The sequence below is a fragment of the Sciurus carolinensis genome, chromosome 3 (genome assembly GCF_902686445.1).
Source record: "Sciurus carolinensis chromosome 3, mSciCar1.2, whole genome shotgun sequence".
NCBI lineage: Eukaryota > Metazoa > Chordata > Mammalia > Rodentia > Sciuridae > Sciurus > Sciurus carolinensis.
The window spans coordinates 126048960-126074057 of record NC_062215.1 but is presented as its reverse complement, the minus strand read 5'-3'; the positions used below and the strand labels follow the sequence as shown (position 1 = coordinate 126074057).

Genomic DNA, 25098 nt, shown 5'->3' with positions numbered 1-25098 from the left:
GACGAAAACACACACATTTCTAAAAATATTTTAATGAAAAATTTCTTTCTGTAAACATTTCATTATACTACAAATTAAACAGTTGAATCCATTACAGACCACCTCTGAAGTCTTAAAAATCAGAAAACATTGAAGCTTCAAAAGTAATTGTGAATATTTAGATAAACTCTCAATCCTTACGTCACCCCTGCACATTAGCATGCTTATTCACTACTTTGTGACATCAGTTACCGGAACTGTAAGAGATAGTCATTAATTAGAAATATTCCTAATTGTGACTTTTACCAGAACTCTTAAAACCAAATTTATTTCTACTTAATCCCCTAACACATGGGCTTTACCAAATATCCTTTCCCGTAGAAAAGTGTCACCTTGCTTTTAGAGAAAGGAATAACCTGCATGTTTAATAAAATCAGTTTGAAGTTTGCCTCACCATTTCCCATTTAGTTAACAATTTCCTTACTTTGTTTATGGTGCTACAAGTTGAAGATAGTATTGAGAGGCTGGGGTGTAGCTCAGTGGTAAAGCTCTTGCCTAGCATGCAGGAAAAAAGGCCCTGGGTTCCAACCCCAGCACCACCAAACAAAAAAAAAAAAAAAAAAAAAAAAAAAGAGAGAATGTGTAATTTTCAGAAATGACAATGGAACTACATTTTTAAAAAATCCTTTTATTTCATAAATGAACTGGAAAGAACAATGCTTTAAAATGTTTTCGATCTTATCAAATTTGCTCCACTAAACCATGTTGTGAAGGAATTTTATTAAAAGGCTGTTACCTTTAACTCAATTCTACGATGGGTGACCCAACCTTTTTTTCTTAAACCCTATGACAAACTCAATACTCCTATTCATGGAAGGAAATTGACTTACATCTTAGAAACTAGTGTTTTGAGCATCTGTCCCCTGAAATTGTTATTCTATTAAAAAGTAAATTAAATTAAACCTGTTTTTAACAAGCCCTATTGGGGCAGCAAAAATAGCCCTTGTGTACAATCAGCAACTGATCTAAATAGTAACCAAATAATTCTTTGGGAAAAGATGTCCTTTCATTAGTTTAATTAAGCCTTCACTGCTTCTGGATGAGTAACCAAAATAAACAAAACCAAAGTTTATTCTATTTGTTCAAATAATTCCCTGAATTTATATGCAAGAGAACTTATGAGGCCACCTGAAAGAAGAAAACTTTTTATCTGTACCACCTGGTAATGGTGAAAATTCATTTGAAGGTATTTTTCCTGGCATGAGGATTGTCAGCTTAACGCATGTTATTAGTCATGTTTATTACAAAAACTGTTTTCACAAGTTTTTTTCCTTTACCAAAACCTGACTTGACCCTAAAGATATTAATGAACTGTATACATCTTGACACATCTTTATCAAGATGAACACTTGTGGCCATTTCAGGAGAATTTAAAAAACTGTCTAAGGTTTAACACATGTTGAACATGGTACCAAGATAAGTTTTCCACTTGATAATTTTGCCAATGTACCTATTAGAAAGGGGATGAAGTTTTAAAATATGTAATAGATTTGTAGGGAAATAAATGGTGTCATCAAATTTTACTGTGAGCTACAAACCTTACCCAGCCAGAAACCTTCGTATTTAAGATGGTAGGAAAGACATTCCTCATTTAGGCAAGAAGGATTCTCATTCAACCTGCAAATCAAAAAGATTACTCTTACCTTGCTTTACAAAAAATTACTCTTTAATTAGTGAAAAAATTCAAATTCAAGCCTTACCTAATCCTTATTGCCCTTCCTTGCAGGTCTAAATGCTAGACCTAGTGACTGTGGCAACTATCTCTCATTGATGTTCCAAAAGGCGAAGAGCTCCTTCCTGCTAGACTTTCTTCGATATTTCAGTTGTAATAAGCAGATTTAACTAGCTTTTGGAAAGTTGCTTACTATCATCATAGTATCTTATGCCTTCACTTCTCAGTAGTTGAAGCTCTTGCTGCTGCCTTGTCATTCTTTATTTATGCTGACTTGTCCATACTCAAAAGGCTGCTGAAGTCCTGTCTTAGTCAGTTTCCTTTGATCCACATTGTGCTTAAAAAGCACATCTTAGGTCCTTTAAAGCTGGTTAAATCGCTCTCCTCATGGCTTACTTTTCCACACTGTTCACAAAAACTAAGCTAATACAACTTATAAACAGGTCACATACACAGATTTCACCTGCTTATAGGTTGCAAACATTAACTTACTGAAAATGTATTCGCTATTAAACTATTCCAGAACATACAAAGTTCATTAACAGTACAATTAACCTCATATGCCATTAAAGGATACTGTCAAGGTTGTGTCAAACAATTTCACAAACATAAAAACAGGAAATGTTAATCTCCCCCATTCCTTCAACCTTTATTATGTGAATAAAAAAACTTGAGACAATTTAGCTCAATTTTAATAAAATGTTTCCCAAGCATTAGTTTGACCAGGTACCCAAGGTTTAAGTTATGAACATTGACAGTGTCCATTTATATAACCACACTTGAAGTTATTAAGGACTTAACCATTTTCTAATATTAGCCTATTTTCTACACTGCTTATTCACATATGCCCATTAACAAATGGAATGTTGTCTGTTACATTTATTGGTTTGTGAGTGTTTTCTGGAAAACTGCAGAATCTGTGAAGACCGATTTCCATGCTGGCATTGCATGCATCCAAATATTAATAATGCACAGAGGCACAGAATTAGAGCAACAAGAGAGCATATTCAAACACTAGCACGCCCCATTCCCCTTTTTATTGCTTGTTTTGCTTAGTACTTTTAAAACCAAATATAAGTCTTGAATTCAATGTTCAACTACCAAAGAAAGTATAACAGCAGGGCACATACTTAGGGCTTGAATGATTTTAAGCACTAGCTGGCGCAAAACAGTAAACATTGGTTTTTGTATATATGACCTTGTTATCTGTTAAACTCTTCTCAACCATGGTCTTCAAAACAAATTGATAACTCACACCAACATAATTTAGGTTTAAATATACATAAGGAGTAACAATGTGTTCTTTGGGAAATTAAGAACTCAGGCTATCCAAATTTGGAATCCAGGTCTTTGGGAAGTGAGAAGCTTGTACTAAGCAACTGTGCTACATTTCTGCTGCATTAAATTATTTTGGACAATTATACCTAAAACTATCCTTGGTTTATTCAGCAAAATGTATAGGGTAAAATCAGGAAAGCATGCCAGCCAGTTAAGGGTTCAATAGCATGATTTTTATTTTCTTGCTATGAAAGCTTTATCAGGGGGAAAAAATTAAACCAAGGAAAATAAGTCAAGATGTATGGGCCTCATATGCTTTAAAAAGAAAACAAAACAAAAGCAGGTACCCACTAATTTGCTCCAATGTAGCAGGCTTAGTGGACCTGTTGTCTTAAAAAGTTAACAATGGTTTTTAAGCTGAGGGGGGGGAAAATATCCACTAACCCTTTTCAGAATTTAAATAGAGGGCAGCAGACATTCTTTACACCCCAAAACTATGGCAGCAGTTTAAATGTGACCAAGGTAAATGTAGAACGGAGATGTTCCAGACACAGCTAGGACTCAGCAAATCTAACACACTAAAATCATGATTACATTGTGAAAGAAAATGCACAAAAACCAAATAGGAATTTTGAGATTTTTCATTTGAAGGTAATCTTAGTGCTATTAAATTCACAAATATGCTAATTTAAATACCCAATCCTATTTATCTAAAACACACATTTCAAACATACAAATTATCTATTCTCTCCACATGTCAGCGCCCATTCATATCATGGTTTGGAAATGGGGAGAATAGATTCCCCTTAAACTGCAAGTCAGCAGGTGTTTCTTTACAGTTAACTTTAGCAAAATTCATACAAAATAGTAATTAACAATGATCTTCTTTTCTGTTAACTCACAAGGAAACACCTTCGAAACTGCATTTTGTTAAAGTTTCTGTACTAAAATGTAGAAAAACTGAACTACACAAATATTGAAAAGTTAAAAATTCCTTAATTTTTTATTCCTGGTACCACTACCACAATTTACAGGGCAATATACCTGATGTAATGAAAAGAAAAAGAAAAAGACAAAGCTACAACAGATAAAAGACCTCAGGAATGTACATCTAATTGACACTACATTGCATTAATCAATAGCTGCACTTTTTGCAAACTGTGGCTATGACAGTCCTGAACAAGAAGGGTTTCCTGTTTAAGCTGCAGTAACTTTTCTGACTATGGATCATCGTTCCTTCTGTGGCAGATTTTTACAGTTCCTCTAATGCATTTGGGACGACTGTCTCAAAGTAACCTGCAGCTTTCCTGACAACTCCTCGCTCTCTCTCCTGCTAAGAACTGTAGCCTGTTGAATAATACAGGATAAAAAAATTATTACACTCAGTGAACAGTTCCACATATTCTTTATCATCATGATAAAAACTTAAAGATACCTACCCTTTTCTGCTGTTTTTAAAACCTTCTGCTACCATATCCACCACTTCCACCACCAGATCCATAACCACCTGAAAATACACATGTAGAGTTTTCAAATATATGTGGAATTTTAAATTAAAATAGTTCTGAAGAATTTTGATTTAAAGTATATTTACCACCATAGGGACTGCCAGAGCTTCTTCCACCAAAACTGCCCCCCTTCATGGGTCCATAATTTGATTGCTGTTGTCCACTGTAATTTCCAAAATCATTATAGTTCCCACCACCACCATAGTTACCTGAAATCACAAAAGATTTTTATTTGTGGCTTACTATACAATAACCATGTCCCCCCTTTAGTTTATATAACTTATCTTGACAATCATGGTGGCATTCTCTGCAGTACTTACATCCAAATCTTCGAAGATTTTCTAGTTACCCGAGTACCTCTACTAGAGTTTCCTAGCAAACCTCAGACATAGGTAGCAGAGCATGTTTCTAAACAGACTGCCAAATGTCAGGATATTACAGGAACATCTTTTATAGATTCCATACGTTTGCTCACTCATACATCCAACACCATCAAAACTGTCACTGTTCAAAACTCACTGTGATTCTGTCAAAGTATGTAACTTTTAAAATACAAATGCCTTCTATCAGAGCTCATTCTCACTAATAAGCCCCAAAACAGTGCATTCCTAACAAAGTTCTAAGGTATCAGAGTAAGGACTCAAATTTATAGTATGTTATGCATTTATAACATTAGGATTCAAAGTATTTTTGTTAACCTAGACCCCAAATGGCATCCTGAACTGGGAGTACTGAATTTGTAGATCCCATTTGTCCAGTTCAAAAGTGCCTGGGAGAATTAATTTCTGGCAATAAACATTCCACTGATTTTAAATTGTAAAATACATACATTACATACTGGTAAGTGTCCATTTTACTATGCAAAAATGGGACGGAATACATTTTACTGATTTACTAATAGCAAAGTTTAGGAAATTGTTTACCATTTGATTGCTTTCCAATATTACAGTTAATCAAATGCTTTTATCACTTTTTCAAATATCTGTAAAGGAACTATGCAGTCAACACTGAATATTTAATATTTAAATAAAAGAAAACTCACCACCACCAAAATTTCCTCCTTCATTGTAACCATCATATCCTCCTCCTCCACCACCATATCCACCACCTTGGTTTCCATATCCTGGTCCACCACCACCATAGCCTCCTCTACTACTATAACCAGGACCACCGCCATAGTTGCCACCTAAAAAGATAAAACAAGGCCATACAAAATAATCATAATTAATGGTGAAGACACTGAATTCATGTTTTATATTACAGTTAAGTCACTGGCATATAAGCCAATGAACTAACACTAATGGCAATACTCAATTAATATAACAGTGTAGCAACATTCTGGACGAGTAAGATGAATGCTTAATTACTTCTTGAAAGTAGAAGTAAAACCATTTAAAAATTTTCACCTAAAAACAACAACAACAAAAAAAACCCACCACACCTCAGAATTAATTCTGTTTCAACTGTCAAGTACAATACTTCATACTGGTCAAAAAGGCAAAATATTTTTTTTTCTGTGGCACTGATCTAGAAGTATACTTTAACGATCAATCCATTTAAGTCATGACTAAAATTGCAAAGTGTAACATTAAAAAAATTTGTGTGTGTGTGTGTGTGGTGCTGGGGATTGAACCCAGGGCTTTGTGCTTGCGAGGCAATCACTCTACCAATTGAGCTATATCCCCAGCCCTTAAATACATTTTTTTAAATATTTTTTTTAGTTGAAGATGGACACAATCTCTCTATTTTTATGTGATGCTAAGGATCAAATCCAGTGCCTCATGCATACAAGGCAAGTGCTCTACCACTGAGCTACAGCCCCAGTCCCATAAGTATAGTTTAAAGGCAGAGAAAATCAAAATATCAGACATTAGAAGACAAAAAAAACTTACCATCACCTCCAAATCCATTATATCCACCATCACCTCCTCCATAACTACCTCTGCTGCCACCACCTCCACCACCATAGCCTCCTGAGAAAATGCAAGATAAGATTTAAATTATATATTCAATTTACTATTAAATTTTAGATACACAGGTAATTAATGTTAGCAAGTATATCCTTACCTCTTCCACCAAAGTTTCCACCACGGCCAAAGTTACCTCCACCACCTCCAAAGTTTCCTCCACGACCCATAAAGTTGCCAGATCCACCACCACGACCTTTAACACAGGCAAAGTAGATCTTTAAGAACCTAACAAAAACCACTCACATTTACTGAGTATGTATATATGACCCTACTTACCTCTTTGTGATCCAGCAGACTGCATCTCTTGTTTAGAAAGGGCCTTTTTCACTTCACAATTATGCCCATTAATAGTGTGGTATTTCTGAACTAATTTTTTAATCAAACAAACAAAAAAAGTTATTTTATGTTTGGCAAAGCACATGTAAACGATATCCTGTGTCATTATGTAATTCATTAAAACACTGACAAGAAGGTAGCTGACTGAGTGGGGATGAGGGAGCATTCTGGGATGTAAATAGTTTTTGATTCTTATGCTGGTTACGCAGGTGTAGGTGCTTTATGAAAATTGAACTATACATTTCATAGGCTATTAAACACAGGATTACAGCAATTTAGCAAAGTTAGTTCACAAGAGAAACCATTTGTTTCCTCAAATTCCACTAAACTGTCACTTACCAACAATTTTGTCAACTGTATCATGATCATCAAAAGTTACAAAAGCAAATCCTCTCTTTTTCCCACTCTGCCGGTCTTCCATAACTTCTATGGTTTCAATCTTGCCATACTTTTCAAAGTAATCTCTCAAATTATATTCTTCTGTATCTTCTTTAATACCACCAACAAAAATTTTCTTCACCGTTAGATGGGCACCAGGCTTTACAGAATCCTACAAATAAAATAATATGTTGAGTCAAAAAAACCAAACTTTCCTAACGTCACATATTACAAAACATGTTGTTATTAAAATACCTCTCTAGAAACAGCTCTCTTTGGTTCCACTACACGCCCATCAACCTTGTGTGGCCGAGCACACATTGCTGCATCCACCTCTTCAACACAAGAGTAAGTCACAAAACCAAAGCCCCTGGAACGTTTTGTTTGGGGGTCTCTCATTACCTACAAAATAAAAATTTGAAAGCACTGAAAATATACCTTCATAGGCCCCTCCACCCTTTTCTAAGCCTTTGTTTCCCTAGTGACTTACCACACAATCTGTGAGTGTGCCCCATTTCTCAAAATGTTCTCTTAAACTATCATCTGTAGTTTCAAAGCTCAGACCACCAATAAACAGCTTCCTCAATTGCTCTGGTTCCTTTGGATCATGGCCCTGAGAAAAAGTCAATATATTTTAATTATTTCTTGCAGTAAGTGAATTTTCTAAAAGTTCGAATCTTTAATCTACAAATAGTAAAAAAGAAACCTGCAATATTGTGTTCAGTTAAAAAATCTGACTAAAATGGTAGCAAGGAAACCAATCTTTCAAATACCAGCATCACTTCAACTAAATTAAAATCAAGACAACAAACACAGAATCCAAAATTCCTTAACTTTAAGCTGCAACTGTCTAAAGTTAGATATTTTAGAAGTTGCTAATGAGAAGTCATTTTCTGTAAACTCGAAGTGCTGGAAAAACTGTGTCCAACCATGCCATTTCAAATACTCAGTTCAATGAGCAACATTTAATTTTAAACCACAAAACTGTGTAAGACAATTTTGAAAGTTGCAAGTGGTAAATTTAGAGAAATTCACCAGTTTCATGTAAATGGATATTAAAAGAGGCACCTCCCAAAACCTTAGAAAACCCACCACCTAACTTTCTGCAACTTGTTATATAGTGCAAAAACTACCTTATCACTTGCATCACATCAACAAATGATTTCAAAAAAACATTTTTAGTCTGACAAACTGTCAAGTTGGACTTAACATTAAGTATATAAAATGGAGCACAAAACACTGAGAATTTTTAAAAATTAAAATGTGGCCCAAATTTGTTTTATACTTTAAAAAGACAATAACACGAAATGCCATTTAATGCATGCATTAAGATTTCATTTACAGTCCTCAAGGGGCTTACAAGCACATTCTAATGTTTTCTAGAAGCAGAGACAAGGCGTCAAGAGATTGTCACATGCTAGAAAAAATGTTAAATGACTAAGAGCCTAATGCACCAATTCATTGATTTTTTTTCCAAGTCTTGAAAACATTTGATTGGTAACACATTAAGTCCACAACAAAAATCAAAACAACCGAAAACACTTAAAAACTTAACTGCACTTGCAGTCCTCTAAAAACTCAGAAAACTACAACTAGAGTCAACTCAAAGAAGAGAAAAACGAGATCAAAAAGTGTAAATTCCTACTTAACATCTACTCTCAAATCCTGAAAGTACTTCATCCACATGGCGACTTAAGTAGTTATCACTCTTAGTACTCCAACAAAATTAGCAGATTAGTAAGAATTTTAAAGCAGCAAACTTTTCAGAAATCTCCTATTTCCAATTTGGTGCTGCGAAGAACAGGCCAGAAAATTAAATTCTTGTCGCCAAAGAGGACCTGTAAAAGCCTAGAAAGGCACCGGCAGAACTTCAGCGAAAGCACTGCGCCGCGAATCTCGAAGCCATCTACGGCATTTTCTGCCGGGCCGCCTCCTTCCTGCTCCTCCAATCCCGCGCTCCTTCCCAGCGGCTCAGCGAGGCGGCGGCCATTGCGGGCCAATGCGCCATTTCGTAACGCGGCAGCGGATCAATGTCAATGTGGCCGCCGCCCGCCTGCTCGCTCGCCCGGATGTGCGGGCTCGTCCCCTCCCCCCACCGCCTCCTCCCAACCGCTCCCGCTGAGGCCCGCCATGCCGCCCTCGGCCTCGAATCCGAGGCCGCGCAGCCGGCGGACCGGTCGCCCGCCCGAGGTTCCCTCCAGCCACGCCTCGCCTCCGAGGGCCTCCTCTGGTGCGGCCGAGTGAGGGCGAGGCAGGCGAAGGGCCCCGAGGAGGCCTCCCAGGCCGGCTCCCCTCCCCCTCCCACCGCTCGTCTCAACGCAGAGCGCGGGACGGCCAACCCGGTCCACCCGGCCTCCCCGCTCCCATCGAGCCAGGCCCCCCCATGCCGGCCACTACCCGTCAACCCCCCGCTCTCCCCCTAATACCTCCTCCCCCCGGCGGCGGCGGCGACGGCCGGAGTCGGGCTGGGGGCGACCGGGCGGCGGTTTTACCTCCATTTTGAGACCGGACTCGCCTCTTCCAACTCGAGTTCAATATGGGACCGAGAGGAAGAGGCGGGGCCAGTCGTCACGTGACGCGCTTTCTGCGCGCCGCCGGTCTGATGGGGGAGGGGCGGCGCAAGAAGGGGCGGGGCCAAGTGGGAGAGAAGGGAGACTGGAGCAGCGGGTTGGCGGGAGGAGGGCGCGGGGCGGAGGTTCGGCGGAACGCGGGAGCGCGCGCGCCTCGCCAACTTCCAATGCAGCGCCGCCCTTGCCGCTGTTCGCGCCCCGGCGAATGCTGGCACGTCAGCTCGGGCTGGGCCAATGACGAGTGCCCACGTCGGGAGAACGCCTCGTGACCGCGCGGCACCGGAGAGAAAGGCCTTTTCCTTTCTTCTTGCGCCTCTTCCCCCTCCCCCACGCAGGCTTCTCGGTCTCCATTTCCTAATTCATTCCAGCCCTGTCCCTGAACTAAAACCACATGTTTCTGCCCTGTAATTTTAAGATTTCAAAGAAGCTTCTTGGCTCCTCGGATCAACTTTCCAGCTTCCAAACGCTAGGGACGAATGTCTGTGACTGGCGACGCCCACCTGAGAGGCCCTGTACTGAAAATCCGTTCAACACTGACATGCATGACTCATGGGGCACCTTCGACAGGCCTCAAAACGAGACTGATTTAATGAATTTTTATCCTTAACGACCTCAGTCAGGACCAGTGGAGGTCAGTTCATCAGGTGCTCACTGATCTCAAGAATTGTCAGGCATATTTTTTAATGTTTTTCTAGTTATCCAGGAAAGAACTGAAGCATATGTTTTAAGGGATGGAATTTAGGGACTTGTGAGTGGCTTAAAATTTTTCTAAAAAGGCACACTTAAACCAGATACACTACCTATTCACGAGTAAATTTTTTAAATTTTTTTATTTTTTTTTTGCTTTCATGTGGTCACCTGTTACCAATTGTTATTCAGTATAATGAATGGGATGAATTAAAGAGAAAACCAGAGATCTAATCCTTTTTCTGCCCAGCCAAGGGATTTTAAAATCATTTGATCTTAGCTTTAGTTTTTTGAATAAAAATGGGGATAGGATTGGGTGATCTCCTAACATCCACGACAGCCATAAATTAATAATCTGTGGATCTATGTTTAAACAAAATCACTGATGAAAAATGACCACAATTGACAAGCTTCCCTTCCCTGCTAGGATATGCCTTATATTTTAATTCAGCAATCCATAGGAACAACTTCAGAACAATTGATCTGGCCCTACCATGAAAGATGTAGAAGTCTAATCATTTGTTGTGAATTGTTTGAAAAGAAAGTTTGTGTTAAATGGGGCGTGGTCAGCTTGGAGTTTGGAAAAGATATGTGAAAAGTTAAGAATTTGTTGATATTTAGCATTGCCCAAGGAGGGGCAAGCCTCATATTTGGGAAATAAAGTTTATGTTGTGAGGCAGAAACCAAACAGTCCTCCTCCTCCTGTTGCTCTGATTCCACCATTCTGAGCAAATGTGTTTAAGTGTTCTATTTCTCAGTATGGCAGTAGCCAACAACAACCTTGATACATTGTAAAAATTTATACTCTTAGTGTCTGGTTAATTTCAAGATTGTTTGAGTTTGATTACCACGAAATAGTCTTGATAGCCTGATCAATTCCAGGTATGTAGCAAAATGTACTGTTAAAGACCATAAGAAATGACACAGTGAGAGCAGTATCCCGGCTAAGTTGGAAAGCTGAAGTAGGACCATCACAAGTTCCAAGCCAGCCTGAGCAATTTAGCAAGACCCTTCTCAAAATTATAAGGGCTGGGGATGTACCTCAGTGGTAGAGCACCTCTGGGTTCAATGCCCAGTACCTACCAAAAAAAAAAAAGAAAGACTATAAGAAGAAGAAAGATGGTGTTCACACTGAGCAATTCTGTGAGACAATACAAGAGTGATAAAGAAGAATGCTTACATGGCTTTGCTTTAGGGCATGGATGTCTGTATTTTCTAAGTTACTTAAATCAATAACTTGTTATTTTCATTATTTCTTCTTCGAGTTGTATTAAATTTGTATGTTAACTTGAGAAACAGGATGGGGTGGATTAATAATTTCGTCTGAGAACATTGTATGTTAGTCCATTTATTCAGGTCTTTTTATCCTTCAATAAATATGAATTTCTCCCTTTGAAATCATCCAGATTTACTGTTATTCTTAACTGTGATTTTTAAGCACAGGCTATTTTCTATGCTTTAAGCTTGCCCTCTAGCTCTAGACCATGTGGTATTTCAAATAAAACCATCCATGCTCCAGTTCTTGACCCTGTAAGACACAAACTTGAACCTTTGCTGCTATGTATCCTTTTTCCCTAGCTGTCTTTGAAATGAGAGACAGAGTACAAGAGCAGGGAACAAGGGTCCTGCGGTGGAATGGGTGGCAGACAGGCTTTATAATCTATATCAAGGCCTCTCAACTTCTTTAATATGACACAGAAAATGATCATTTTTGTACAGCACACTAGGGTAAACTGAAAGAGATTTGGAGTCACCTAAATGATGGTTAAATTCAAAACATTTTCTTAAAAGGATGTAATTTTAATAAAAAATGAAATACATAGTATTAGGGGAGACATTAAACATGGAATTGGCATAATACTTTAAGGATTTCCATGTTTTTTAATGATGAATTTGAACTTGTTCCTGTGAATATATTTTGATATTAGCTTTTATGGTTGAAATGGCTTTATGCAGTTTTTGATCCAGACTTTTTAATGATGAACTTCTCATATTCTGAATAGTCCTTATCATTGAGGGACATAATAGTCCCTTATCATTGATCACATAAGTAGGTAATAAAATATTTAAAACCATTTTATACAACCATTCAAAATTTGCAATTATAATTTTACTTAAAGGATCTAACAACTCTTCTTTTTTTTTGGGTGCTGGGGATCGAACCCAGGGCCTTGTGTAACAACTCTTCTTTTATTGACAAATGTAATTTCATACGATAATGTAAATGGATTTCAAACCAATAATACATTTTTATATCAAGATTTCTACATTGAAACTTTAGCTTTCAGAAATGTATGCATACACAACAGCTAGGATGCCATTAAAAGGACACTGCCTGCGAAGTTATAGAAGCAACCACTGTATGTTAAGACAAATGTTAAAGGCATTACCTAGAGCTGATCCCACCAGAAACTCCACTCTGTTCAAGTGCCTCTCTCACTCCCTGACAGACTACCTTCTGGACTTTGTGTGTTGTACATCTTTGGCAACTAGATTACAAATTCATGCATGGATAAGAATTTCTGGTCCATGATAGACAGTAGAGTGCTTTGCATCTAATTGCTTACATGGCAGACACTGCTCACAGAGGAGCAGAACTGCAAATGCTGATTATTGCCCGTGGTACTTGTTGCTTACTTGGCACACCCCAGATCACCCTGCATGAGATGCCCTGGGGAGTCCTAAATAAGGCAGTTCAGTGACCAGAGGTACTGGCCCTAGGGACCCTGGCTGCTTCTGACCTCCCTTAACTGCCCCATTGCAGGAAGGGTCAATTTCTCATATCCATTCAGGACATAAGCATGCCAAGTTCTGCCAGTTGGGAAGCATTGTCTGACTTGTGTGATTCATTTTGTGAATGATGAATCTGTTACGTAGAGTAAGGAAGGAGTTGATTTTTCCAAGATAATACAAATTATGGCAGAGTCAGAACAAAGAATGGTAATTGAATGAAATTATTTTGAACTGTAAGAAAGTAATTCTTAGAAAGGAAGACTTATAATAAATTATAAACTTTGTTTTCTGCCACTATATTCAAGATGTACCTATAGCTTTATTTTCTAAAATCTTGATTCTTGAAAAGGAGTATGTAAAGTAAAATTCAAAACAAATCAAAAATCTCTCTCTTTCAAATCCTATTATAAAGATTTGACCTCTGTCAAAAACTGAAGTGTATATACTAGTACATTTTCTTAGCCTAATCAATGTGTTAGGTATATATGAAACACATTCCTTTCATTTTTACAAAAGTAAAAAATCCAGATCTAAAATTATATTTTCTCCCCACCCTAAGTGATGGTAGGTGCTGGAAATTCATCATAATCACTCACATTATTGAATGCTTATCACTATGTACTCTGTACTGTACTGACCACCTTATGTTCCTGATCTCATTTAATTCCCCCAACAACTTCAATAGGTAGGCCCTATTTTTATTTAGATAAGAAAACTAGGGCTTAGAAAAGTCGAATAAATTGACAAAGATCATAAAGGTCCTATGAGTAAGGCACTAAAGTACAATGTCACATCATTTTAATATTCTTGAGGGTCAGTCATAATCTTTCTTTAAAAGAACTTTCTATCACACTTCTGTCTTGTTTACTACCTGCTGCCTCTTCCTCCTCTGACTTACCAGGGTTTGAACTCAGGGGTACTCAACCACTGAGCCGCATCCCTAGCCCTATTTTTCTTTCTTTCTTTCTTTCTTTCTTTCTTTCTTTCTTTCTTTCTTTCTTTCTTTTTTCTTTTTTCTTTTTTTTTTGTATTTTATTTAGAGACAGTCCCACTGAATTGCTTAGCACCTCGCTGTTGCTGAGGCTGGCTTTGAACTCACAATTCTCCTTCTCAGCCTCCAGAGCTCTTGTTACCAGAGACGACTACAGTGCCTGACTATGTAGTAGGTGATTATATGAAATTCATTTAAATGAATGAATGATGAAAGAAATCTTTTAGTTCCCCTATAGAGCCTCAGAGAAACTATTGCATAATTTGTGAAGTATAGTGCAAAATAAAAATTCAGGACCCCTGTTAAAAATTAAGAATTTCAAGACAGTGACATCAGAACATTAAGCTAATTCAGGACCCTTTTTGAGTGCAGGGCCCTGTGTGTCTGTAAAGGTCACACCTCTATGGAGCCAGCTGCAGTAGTGCCCTATCTAAAGCAGACTCCTAGTCTCTTTTGAGCAATTGACTCATTTGCCATTTGGTGATTTACCTCTACTTCTTCATCAGAGACTCGTTTCTTAAGTATTCCTGATCTAGTTTCTGCCTGAACTACAGAAATTCTTTCTCTGAGGTCATAAATGATTATCTAACTGTCAAATAAATTTCCTATTTTCAATGTTAATCGTTCCTAACCCAGGGATTAATATTACTACCTGTCCCTCCTTTATGATGTTTTCCTCCCTTTATTAAGAACATCGATTCTCCCCTTCTGTGCTGTCTGTGCTTCCTTCTGAATCCTTCCTCTTTGATTTCCTCTCTCCTGTTTTCCTAAGATTTTGTAATAATGAAGAATAGGCTTTGTGAAATGCATGCATTGTTCTCTCAGGATGGCTATTTATCTGGGAAAGAAGGTGTGTTGTGGTGTACTCACCTGAAAACCCTCCTGGAATATGTCCATTCCTCCCAGAAGACTGAAGTAGTGATCAGGACTGATTAGTGTGGTGAGATGATGAGATAGAACACTCCCTCCTTCTAACACATACACACACCATGGGTTGATTAAGAGGATGAAGAGGTAATTTCATACTAATAGTATTGATGAGTCATCTACAATGACTATACTTTCTTTCCAACAAGCCCCAATTTTGAAATCTGAAGAGGTTAAAAATCTTTATATTAGGTCCTTTACAAATCACTTCCCTGAATATCCCTAGTTGGACCTTTTAGATAGATTTCTTCCATTTTGCCTGCCTAGTATAGTTCCCTTTTATGAACTAGACTCTAATTTTTTTATGGGGCTGATAATGTATCTCAGTTATAGAACACTTGCCTAGCATACATAAAATCTTGGGTTCAATCCCTAGTATCACAAAGAAAAGAAAAAAATTAATATCTCATTATCACATTTTCTTATGAAACTACCTACTTCTCATTCTTTGTGGTTCAAGTGGAAGTAGTCATTACTGAACAGCCCTCAATTTTGTCTTCGTTTCTCAGCAAATGTTTACCACTGCACCCGACCCATCACCCTTATTCTGATTTACTTTTGCATAGGTAGTGATGTCATGCAGCTCAGTGCACACACTGAGTAGTACATGGCATATGGCTGTGAAGAATTTTGATAGGGATTGTTGTCAGTAGAGTTGGTTTCAGTCATTGTAAGGAAAAAGGTAATCAGATTGAAATAAGACTAAGAACTGAATTGAAATAAAACTAAAAGTTGAATTGATTGAGAGAGCTTTAATTCTATTAGAGGTGTTTCCCTATATTTTTAGTACAGATTTATTTTATTTTATTGTTTTAGATCCTGTCTTACTATATTGCCCCAATTGTTCTTGAATTTGTGGGCTCAAATGATCCTCCTGCTTTAGCATCCTGAGTAGCTGGGACTACATAGTATGTGCCCTGTCTGGCTTTGGATTTTTTTTTTTAATTGTTTTTTTCCAGGTGATAACTTGATTATTTATCTCCTGCATTTCCTATAAATTGCAAAGTCTTAATTGAATTCAGATTTTAAACACATTTGGTAAGAATACATCAGAGATGATGATGTTTATGCTTAAGATTGTATCACAATAGGAGGCACTTGGTGTCAGATTGTCTCGTTTTTGTGATGCTACTAAATCACTTAGTTAAGATGGTGATTGCCACATCTCTCTTGATAAAGGCACCCTTTCTAATTACCAAGTAATCTGTGGGGTGGTAATTTGGTTCCAGGCAAATATATGACCCTGGAACAATCTTTCCCTTTATAGGTTACCATCCTTGAGTGAATTATTATTTAACTGGGGATAGAAGAATAGTGAATTTCCTTGGACAGTGCTGGGGATTGAACCCAAGGCCTCATACATGCTAGGCAAGTACTCTACCGCTCAGCTGTATGCCCACCATGTGACTTTCCTAATTGTATCAACTTTCTACATTTATTGATTTATTTATTTATCTATAAAAATCAAAAATCAAAAATCTTTTCCTCAGGCTGGGGAGATAGCTCAGTCGGTTGAGTACTTGCCTTGCAAGCACAAGGCCCTGGGTTCCATCCCCAGCACCACAAAAAAAAAAAAAATTTCCTCATGAATTGCGAATGAAATACAATTCCTCCCTAAAGTAAGGATAAATGCTTTAATTATCAATTTTCATAGTAATAAGTAGCATAACAGTTTCCTTAATGATGGCAAATTTACTTCTCTCTCTCTCTCTCTCTCTCTCTGAACCACTATAGATTCATGGATTTTTATTTATTTAGAGTTTTATAATCAATTGCAGTCCATATTCCTTTTTTAAAATATTTTTTAATTGTAGATGACCACAGTACCTTTATTTTATTTATTTATTTTTATGTGGTGCCGAGAATCGAATTCAGTGCCTCACACATGCTAGGCAAGCGCTCCACCACTGAGCCACAACCCCAGCCCCAATATCCCTTTTGATATTTAGATTGCCCTAAATTTGACTTCTATGTCCCTTTGAATCCTCAGGTACATTTAAATATCAGTCAGAACAAACTATATGATGAGATTTTAGGCAATAAATGGAAGAGATCTGGAGATAAAAAGAGGGAGAATGTAACTTTTGTTTAGGTCCCTGTTGATTTGAGGAGTCTTCTTTTTCTTTGCATTTGAGTCCCAGATGCACCAAAAGTCTCATTGTTTTTCAGAATGTATTGGCAGTGGACCAAAATTACTAAATGAATATTTGACTTGTTTGTAAAGAACTGCCTGTGTATCTGTGCAAGAAGAGTGAGGGTAACTATGACCCAAATATAATTAATGAAAGGGAAAGAGTCACAGTCATAATATGGGATATTAAATCAGCAAAACATGTATGTGTGTATATGTTTATGCACACACACACAGATAGGTAGGTAGATAGATAGATAGATAGATAGATAGATAGATAGATAGATAGATAATGACTCGAGATTTCTTACTGAGATATAGGAGGGAGCACACCAAAAGGGCCCTCCACACAAGAAACTTGGCTGTCCTATGCTTTGTTCATTCAAATTCTTCTGATTTCTCATGGATAAATGCATCCTAGAACTGTGGGTTATCTAAGCACATCTGCCTTAGGAAAATTTCTTGTGACAATAATAACCCAAGCGAACAGTTTTAAATGGTGGGAATTTGGGTCACCAAAACATGTCAGTGGAGGAATTTGATTTTGGACAGAAGTTTTAAACAAGTTACCCCATCAATCCTGCTAGATAGATCTCTGGTCCTGCTGCAAACTTACAGCTCTAGAGCTGTGAATGAATGAACGGTAGAAATTAAATTACACCAAGTGGCAGTTATGAAATCCCCTTTCATGTAGAAGCAAGGACAAATGCTTTCATATTGCCGTGAATATTGTATAGTAATATTCAAAATGCGCTTACATAGAACTCTGTGATGGCTTACAGAATGAATAAGATATTTGAGATCTCTAGTTTTTTCAATAACTTTCCAATCCCTTTTCATTCTATTTGTTTAGATCCCCACTTAGATTTCAGAATACTTTTGCTTTATTTGCTGATTTTTATTTTTCCTTTTTGCTGGTTCATCTGGTCCTTTTATTATCATTGCCTTAATTAATTTCCTGGGATATGGTATTATTTTACCTCCCATCAATAACTTTCTTTTTAGTACTTAATTTTTCCTAACCAAGGAGCTTTGGGGTTTCTTTTTTTTTTAGTTCACCCTTTCCTGTAGACAAAAATATGAAGGGACACTGCTAACCCTAGGCACTGTATAAGCTTATACACAATGTGAGAGGGCAAATACTTGGTAAACTAATCAAGGATTTAGGCTTGACAGGTTTATATATGATTCAGGTCTTCCTTCTTCCTTTGGGTATGTGGAATTCTTTCCCAGTTGAGTTTTCTTTTTTATCTCAGATCTCTATTCAAATAAGTGTCAGGCTGGAATGTAGTTCAGTAATATAGAACTTGCCTAGTACGCATGAGGCCTCAGGTTCAGTTCCTGGCACTGCAAACAAACAAATTAAAAAAAAAAAAAAAAGTTCTCACTATAAAAGCAATTTTAATATGAGCTACAAAAAAGTTACTTCTTGCCTTTGCATCATTAAATATAGATGGAAGATGCCATGTACCAAATAAAGTGGTTTTATTTTTAATTATTCAGTTGAGCAAACAAAATATGCTAGTTTCTATCACAACATACATTTGAAACATCTTCTAATCTCCAAAGACTTATATAAAAATTAGAAATAGAATAAAAAGAAATAGGTATAGATTATTAAAAGGCTGTAGGATAGGCATCATTCCCTCTATTCTATTATTGGACATTTTGTCCTGGCACTTAAAAATTATTTTGTGAAAAAAAATCTAAAACAGTAAATATATAATTTTAAACCTTTATGAATGTACAATTCAATGGCATTAATTACATTCATAATATTATGTAATAATCACCACTCTCTGTTACTAAAATTTTTTCTATCAGTACAAACAGAATCTCTGTACCACTAAGAAGTAATTTCCCATCTCTCCTCCTCCCAGGCCTGGTGGCCTCTAATCTTTTTTTTTTTTTGGTACCAGGGATTGAACTCAGGGGCACTCAATAGCCACATCCTATTTTGTATTTTATTTAGAGACAGGGTCTCACTGAGTTGCTTAGCACATTGCCATTGCTGAGGCTGGCTTTGAAATCGCATTCCTCCTTGGCTTAAGGGATGCAAAGGAATGAGGCCCAGCTCTTATCCTTCAGATTGCTGTAAAAAAGTAAGGTTTGAAAACCTTTATGTCACTTTCTCCTTTGCTTTTCACAGAACGCAATCTCTATCTCTTTGACAGAGGTGTTGATGTGTTGGCAAAAGTGAGAAATTTGGTTTTGAGATGAAAAGGATTTTTTTAAAGAAAGGTGCTATTCAGCTTCTGAAAGCAAAGTTGTATCATGCATATCAGTAGCCTTATTAAGCTGAGTTTTTAGCATAAGGGGAGATTTTCCCAAATTCCTTTCCTATTGTATCATGGGCCCAATTAGGAGGGGCCATAAAGTCCTGTGGTGTGGAGAGGATACTCTTCCTTCTATGTTAGCGAAGCTGCAAGTCCTGCTGTTCAATAGAAGAAAGAGGGGGAATAGTTAGGGTTAGTTTGCCTACCAGTAACACAACTATTCCAGATAAAAGAGCTTAAACAAGGTAGAAGTTTATTTCTCTCTCATATTCCAGAAATCTTTTTGGTGCATAAAGTTGTCAGTCCAACTCTACGAATGACATTCCATACCTACTTCTGTCTTGCTCTCTGCTGAGCTTCATACCAGAGATTAAATCCACATTCCAGCCAGCAGAAGAGAGAAAGTGGGAGAAGGGTATATCACCTTCTTTTAGAAAACTTCTGTGAACTGCACATGCAATGTATTATATAGTATGTCGGGGGAGGAGATTTATTTCCTCACCCATTGCTAGATTCATGGCTAAGGCACCTAAAACAAAAGATAGATTGAGGGGAAAAGCATACAAATTTATTTAATGGAAGTTTTACATAATGTACAAGACTTCATAAGGAACATCAAAAAAAACAGGTAAACTCATGTATTTTTATGCTTATTTGATGAAGAAGTGGATATTCATGGAAGTGTGATTGAACAAAGGGGATATGAGCTAATTAATGGTAATAAAGTTTGGGGAATTTAGCAAGGCCCATTTATTCAGGTTCTTCATAGATTCGGACATTTCTTTCTTAAAGGTATAGGAAGGGTACTTCTCAAATGAGGGTCTTATGACCTGCTTTAGAGGAAAAGGTGGAGTATTGTCATTTCTGCAGTTTTCTCATACACCAAGGTGCCATTCCTGAATCCTATCAGTGTACTTATATGCCATTGGGAAAAACTTGGTCACGTGCCTATAACTAACTTCAGGGAGTCAGAAAATGGAACCTCTATCATTATAGAAGTAGGGACATACTGATATTGGAGAATAACTAGCACTTTTGCCAGGGGGAAAAAAAAGGAGGTAGTTTAAAGAACAAGACTTCAAGATGAAGAGAAGTACTGAGTGAAAGGCTATCATAGGGCGCTCTGGACAGCCCAAAGGCAACTCAGTGTGAGGGTATTGAGTGTTGAGAATAGGTTAGGGTCTGAGAGCAGTAAGAGGCTAGGAAATGGGTTTTGCTAGTTGAGAAAGTAAAAAAATTTTCTCTGTAATTTTAGCAGAGACTGGTTCTCTTCTGTCCTATCACAATGTGGGAAATGATTTCTTCCTTCATAAGATGAGTCCTAAGAGGGAAGGAGACTGATGGATATCTCTTGTCATCATGTGACCTGGAGATCTTAGATGTAGGATTATGGGGAGTCAAGAAAGGCTTTAACAAGACCTTCTAATATGGGCCTGGGACCTGTGTCCTGCTGAGGGATTTGCCTCTAGTGAGGAGCAGCAAGGTAAAGGGGGTGTACTTTGGGATGTGTACAGCTATGATGTCCTCAGTTTTAGAGGACTGCTTTGCTCTGGCCTTTAACTTATGTTACACAGGTACAGGCACTATATAATAAAATGACTCAGCAAAGATTTGGCACCTAGACAGTCCACTTTAAACCTTACACTACCCCTTGCTAATCACTTTTTGAGTGGAGATAATAATTCTAGTATCTTCCTCTTGCTGCAAGACCAAAGATAAACATGACTAGAGATTGTAAAACTCAACATGGCTTATCCTACCAAATGGACATTTTTAGTCTGCACCTTACAACAACAACAACAACAGCGTGTGTGTGTGTGTGTGTGTGCGCGCGCGCGTGTGTTTGTGATTCTATCTACTTTGTCCCTATTGATCTGTATATTGTATCTCAGTATGTCAGATTTCTACCTACTGGTTCTGTTTTGGGTTTTTTTGTTTTGTTTTGTTTTGTTTTTTGTTTTGGTATTTGTTTGTTTTTTTGTTAAGTTTTCAAAAGGTCCTTATGAGGATTAAGTTAATTTCAACATGACAGTAAAATCTCAAAAAAAGTTTAGCCATGCTTTATTATTATTATTGATTCAGAATGAAATGGAGAAAATGGAACCATGTAGAGTCTACTTAGGCTCAGAAAATAGAAATTTAATGATTCTTTGGCCATGTGGATGTATCAAGATGTAAATAGTGATAACCTACTTTCAAAAGTTCATGGATGAATAAATATGCCTAATTTGAGCTGTGTTATCAGTTCATGCAATTGAATAAACTTAAATCTGTAGAAATGATAGATGCAAGTGGGGAAGAGACTGAGTCAAGTAATATTTATCCAATGTTATTCTGTTGATCTGTGTTTTTAGTTAGTAGTATCTTATAGCAATTATGACAATCTCAATACACAGGTAAAAAACAAAGTGTACTTGAGACTTTGGTTTGGATCCCCAGCACTGCAAAACACCAAACCAAAACATAAAGTGCGATTCAGATTGTTCTTGGAAAGTATACATAAGAAAACATAACAGAATCACTGGTAAGAAATCTGACATAATAAGGGAGACAAACAAAGTGTTGGGGGAGCTGGGTGTGGTGGTGCACACTGTAATCCCAGTTACTTGGGAGACTGAGGTATGAGGATCTCAAAATCAAGGCCAGCCTGCGAAATTTAGCAAGACCCTATTTTAAAAGAAAAAGTTAAAAAAGGTTGCGGGTGTATCTCAGTAGTGAAGCACTGTTGGGTTTAAATCCCAGTATTGAAACAAACCCACAAAAAACCCCAACAGGGTTGTAGGACCAAAGTGAGAACTGTCTCTCTTTTTTTTCTCTTCCTGTTTTTAAAGATATAGGTAAACACTCTCAATATGGCAGGATTAATCATGTTGAATTTAGGATAATAATATATTTTTGTCTCGTTTACATTCTTTATCTTATTCAGAGTATGCTAACATATGCTGTTGTTTACTCCAAGCTTATAATGTCAACCATGAATTCTGTTTAGTTCAAATGCTACCATGGTATCTTAAACATGTAATTATAATATCTTAAACACTATTACTTATACTACAAAACTTAGCAAGACATTTTGAATTTTTCAGAAGGACCAAACACTCATTAAAGGTCCTAAAAGTATTTTAGAGCTGGAAAGCACTTTCCAGGCCATTTAGCTTAACTCTATCCACTTACAGAGGAGTACATAGAAGCACAGAAAAGGTAAGAAAGTGATTTAAGTTTCCCCAACTCACAGGAGGTGAAGCTCAACTTCACTTCCTGTCACTGGTTTTGTAAATTCACATAGTTCTAAAAACCACCACTTAGTAAATAGCTCACATTAACAGAAGGAACATCTAAAATGCAATATGGCTATTTAAAGTTTTTTCTTTCTTGATATTTGACAATTTTAACAAATCTTTACTAGATTGACCTGCAAACTGGAGTGTGTTGCTTACTCTTTCTAGGAATCGCAGTTAATTTGAGTTACTATAATTCCCTTTACAATAATGAAGTTCCATGTAAATTCAAACCCATTAAAGAGGAATTGCCTTCTTGGACTACTGGGAAGAATTTTAAACCATAGGTGTTTCAATTAATTCATTGTTGCTATGATAGTGTTTTTCTCCTTTAAATATAAAATTATATTATAGTGCAATTAAAAATATTAGTTTTGAAAGAAACCTTAGAAAGCATGTAACTCTCTGCATGTTAGAGGACATACAGATGAGGATGGTGGGAACATGAGGTTAAGAGAATAATTCTATAAAATGGGTCCACTGACTGATTGCCTCATGCTTTCCTTACTGCAGTCCTACCTGGCCTAAGTGAACAGGATATGTCACATTCCTTAGCAAGCTATCTGTCAACTTCAGGAGAAATGCAGTCTTGAGATAATGTTCATGGGAGGAACACAGGAGACTTTTGTGGCCAGATCCTGAAACTCTGGGGAGTTTAAGATTAATTTCTCTTAACCATGAAATCTGTAAGAGCATATGTTTAAGAATCCAATTAGAGCCAGGAGTGGTGCACACCTATAATCTCAATGGCCCTGGAGGCTGAGGAAGGAGGATCTGGAGTTCAAAGCCAGCCTCAGCAATTTAGCAAGGCCCTCAGCAACTCAGTGAAACCCTGTCTCTAAATAAGAAAAATATTAAAAAGGTTGGGGATGTAGCTCATTGGTTAAGTGCCCCTGAGTTCAATTCCTGGAACAAAAAAAAAAGAAAAAAAAAAAAAAAATCCAAGTAGAACTGGTCGGAATGGGCCAAGGTGACCTACAATTGCCATGACAGTAGGGACTTGAAAGTCTGATGTCACCTTGCTGTCAGTCTAAGGTCAGGAGGTGAACCTGGGTAGGACTCTCTGGAAACTTCTCTGGGATTCCCAATAAAACTGGAGTGCAGGAGAGGCACTTTCTCTCTCTCCTCTCTGAAAGGACCCTCTCTCTTCCTTAAGAGTTTCCCTTTCCCCATTGCTATCCCTTCAATAAACTCATTCCTTTAACTCTGAGCAACTTGTAGGAAATCTTTCTGACTTGATCGAAAGAATCTGGATTTGGAGTGTGGGGTCTTCGTGTTGCTTCAGTTTCTCAGAAGGCCCCAGCTTTGTAACATTTATACCACATTTTATTCTTTCAATTATTGATATAAGTTTATAACAACTAAGTTTGAAAAAAAAAAAAAAAGGAAGAAAAAGAAAAATCTGTGACTACAATAAAATGAAGCACTTTTGGGAAAGAAAATGAAATTCAAATAAAGCCTCATCTTCATCAATGAATCTTTATTCATTTACACTATAATTATTGCCTGAATATTTGTGTAGGAAAATTTTTCATTTAAATTTTCACTACTTGAATCATAATGAAACAGATATGGTTTCTGTTACAGCAAGCAAAACTCTTACAGTTATTGTTTAGTAGAGTATCAAATATATAGAGACATTAAATATATCAATGACACTGGGATTTTTCTTTCATAGAAAGTCTTAATTTTATAAGTTTTATACTTTCTCTATTCTTTTTTTTTTGTGGTGCTGGGATCTATTCTACTTAATGAAAAGTTTTTTATTTCTATAATATATTCATTAAATATTTCCAGTGCTCTCTTGAATAAGGAAATGTCTCAGCTATTAGGAATATGTGTTCTAAAATCCTCAAGCTAACACTGTGTAGAACACTTCAGTTTTGTTCATATTTTAGTGACCACACACCTTTGAGCACTGAAAATAACTTCTGCATAGTGCTGGAAAGGACAGAAACCAGGCTATTTTTAGTTGCCAAGAACATTACATTCTAGCCAATAATTTTTTACATGATAGTACAAGTAAGACCCAGGGTGTCCTTAAAGTATCTCTCTCTCTGCCATTGTTTTTTTTTGATGGATTTATTTATTTATTTATTTATTTATTTATTTATTATTATTGTATACAAATGGGATACATGTTGTTTCTCTATTTGTACATGGAGTCAAGGCATACCATTTGTGTAATCATACGTTTACATAGGGCAATGATGTTTGATTCATTATTTTTTTTCCCTTCCCCCCCACCCCTCCCACCCCTCTTTTCCCTCTATACAGTCCTTCTTTCCTTCATTCTTACCACACTCCTTATCCCTAACCCTAAA

General features: G+C 37.1%; 1 protein-coding gene across 3 annotated transcripts; it reads right to left on the bottom strand.

Moving 5' to 3' along the window:
* On the bottom strand, positions 1-9746 carry Hnrnpa3 (heterogeneous nuclear ribonucleoprotein A3). Of its 3 annotated transcripts, none has more exons than XM_047545808.1 (11): positions 9608-9746; positions 7672-7794; positions 7437-7583; positions 7143-7353; positions 6744-6833; positions 6565-6660; positions 6390-6470; positions 5540-5683; positions 4584-4706; positions 4429-4496; positions 1-1656 (listed from the first exon to the last, which is right to left on the bottom strand). In XM_047545808.1, the coding sequence occupies exons 1-10, from the start codon at positions 9677-9679 to the stop codon at positions 4444-4446; spliced, it is 1140 nt and encodes a 379-aa protein (XP_047401764.1). In that variant the 5' UTR covers positions 9680-9746; the 3' UTR covers positions 1-1656; positions 4429-4443. The 3 variants fall into 3 exon arrangements, with proteins under 3 accessions (XP_047401764.1, XP_047401763.1, XP_047401765.1); XM_047545807.1 differs by lacking the exon at positions 1-1656 and adding an exon at positions 3966-4336; XM_047545809.1 differs by lacking the exon at positions 1-1656 and adding an exon at positions 3966-4336 and having other exon boundaries at positions 9674-9729.
* Positions 9747-25098: the final 15352 nt, after the last annotated feature.

Coding starts and splice junctions, on each gene's coding strand:
- Hnrnpa3 (XM_047545808.1), bottom strand. CDS start 9,679: ATGGAGGTAAAACCGCCGCCCGGTCGCCCCCAGCCCGACTCCGGCCGT. Junction 7,354..7,436: donor AGAGAGCTGTTTCTAGAGAG/GTATTTTAATAA, acceptor TTTTATTTGTAG/GATTCTGTAAAGCCTGGTGC. Junction 6,834..7,142: donor TACAGTTGACAAAATTGTTG/GTAAGTGACAGT, acceptor TTAAAAAATTAG/TTCAGAAATACCACACTATT.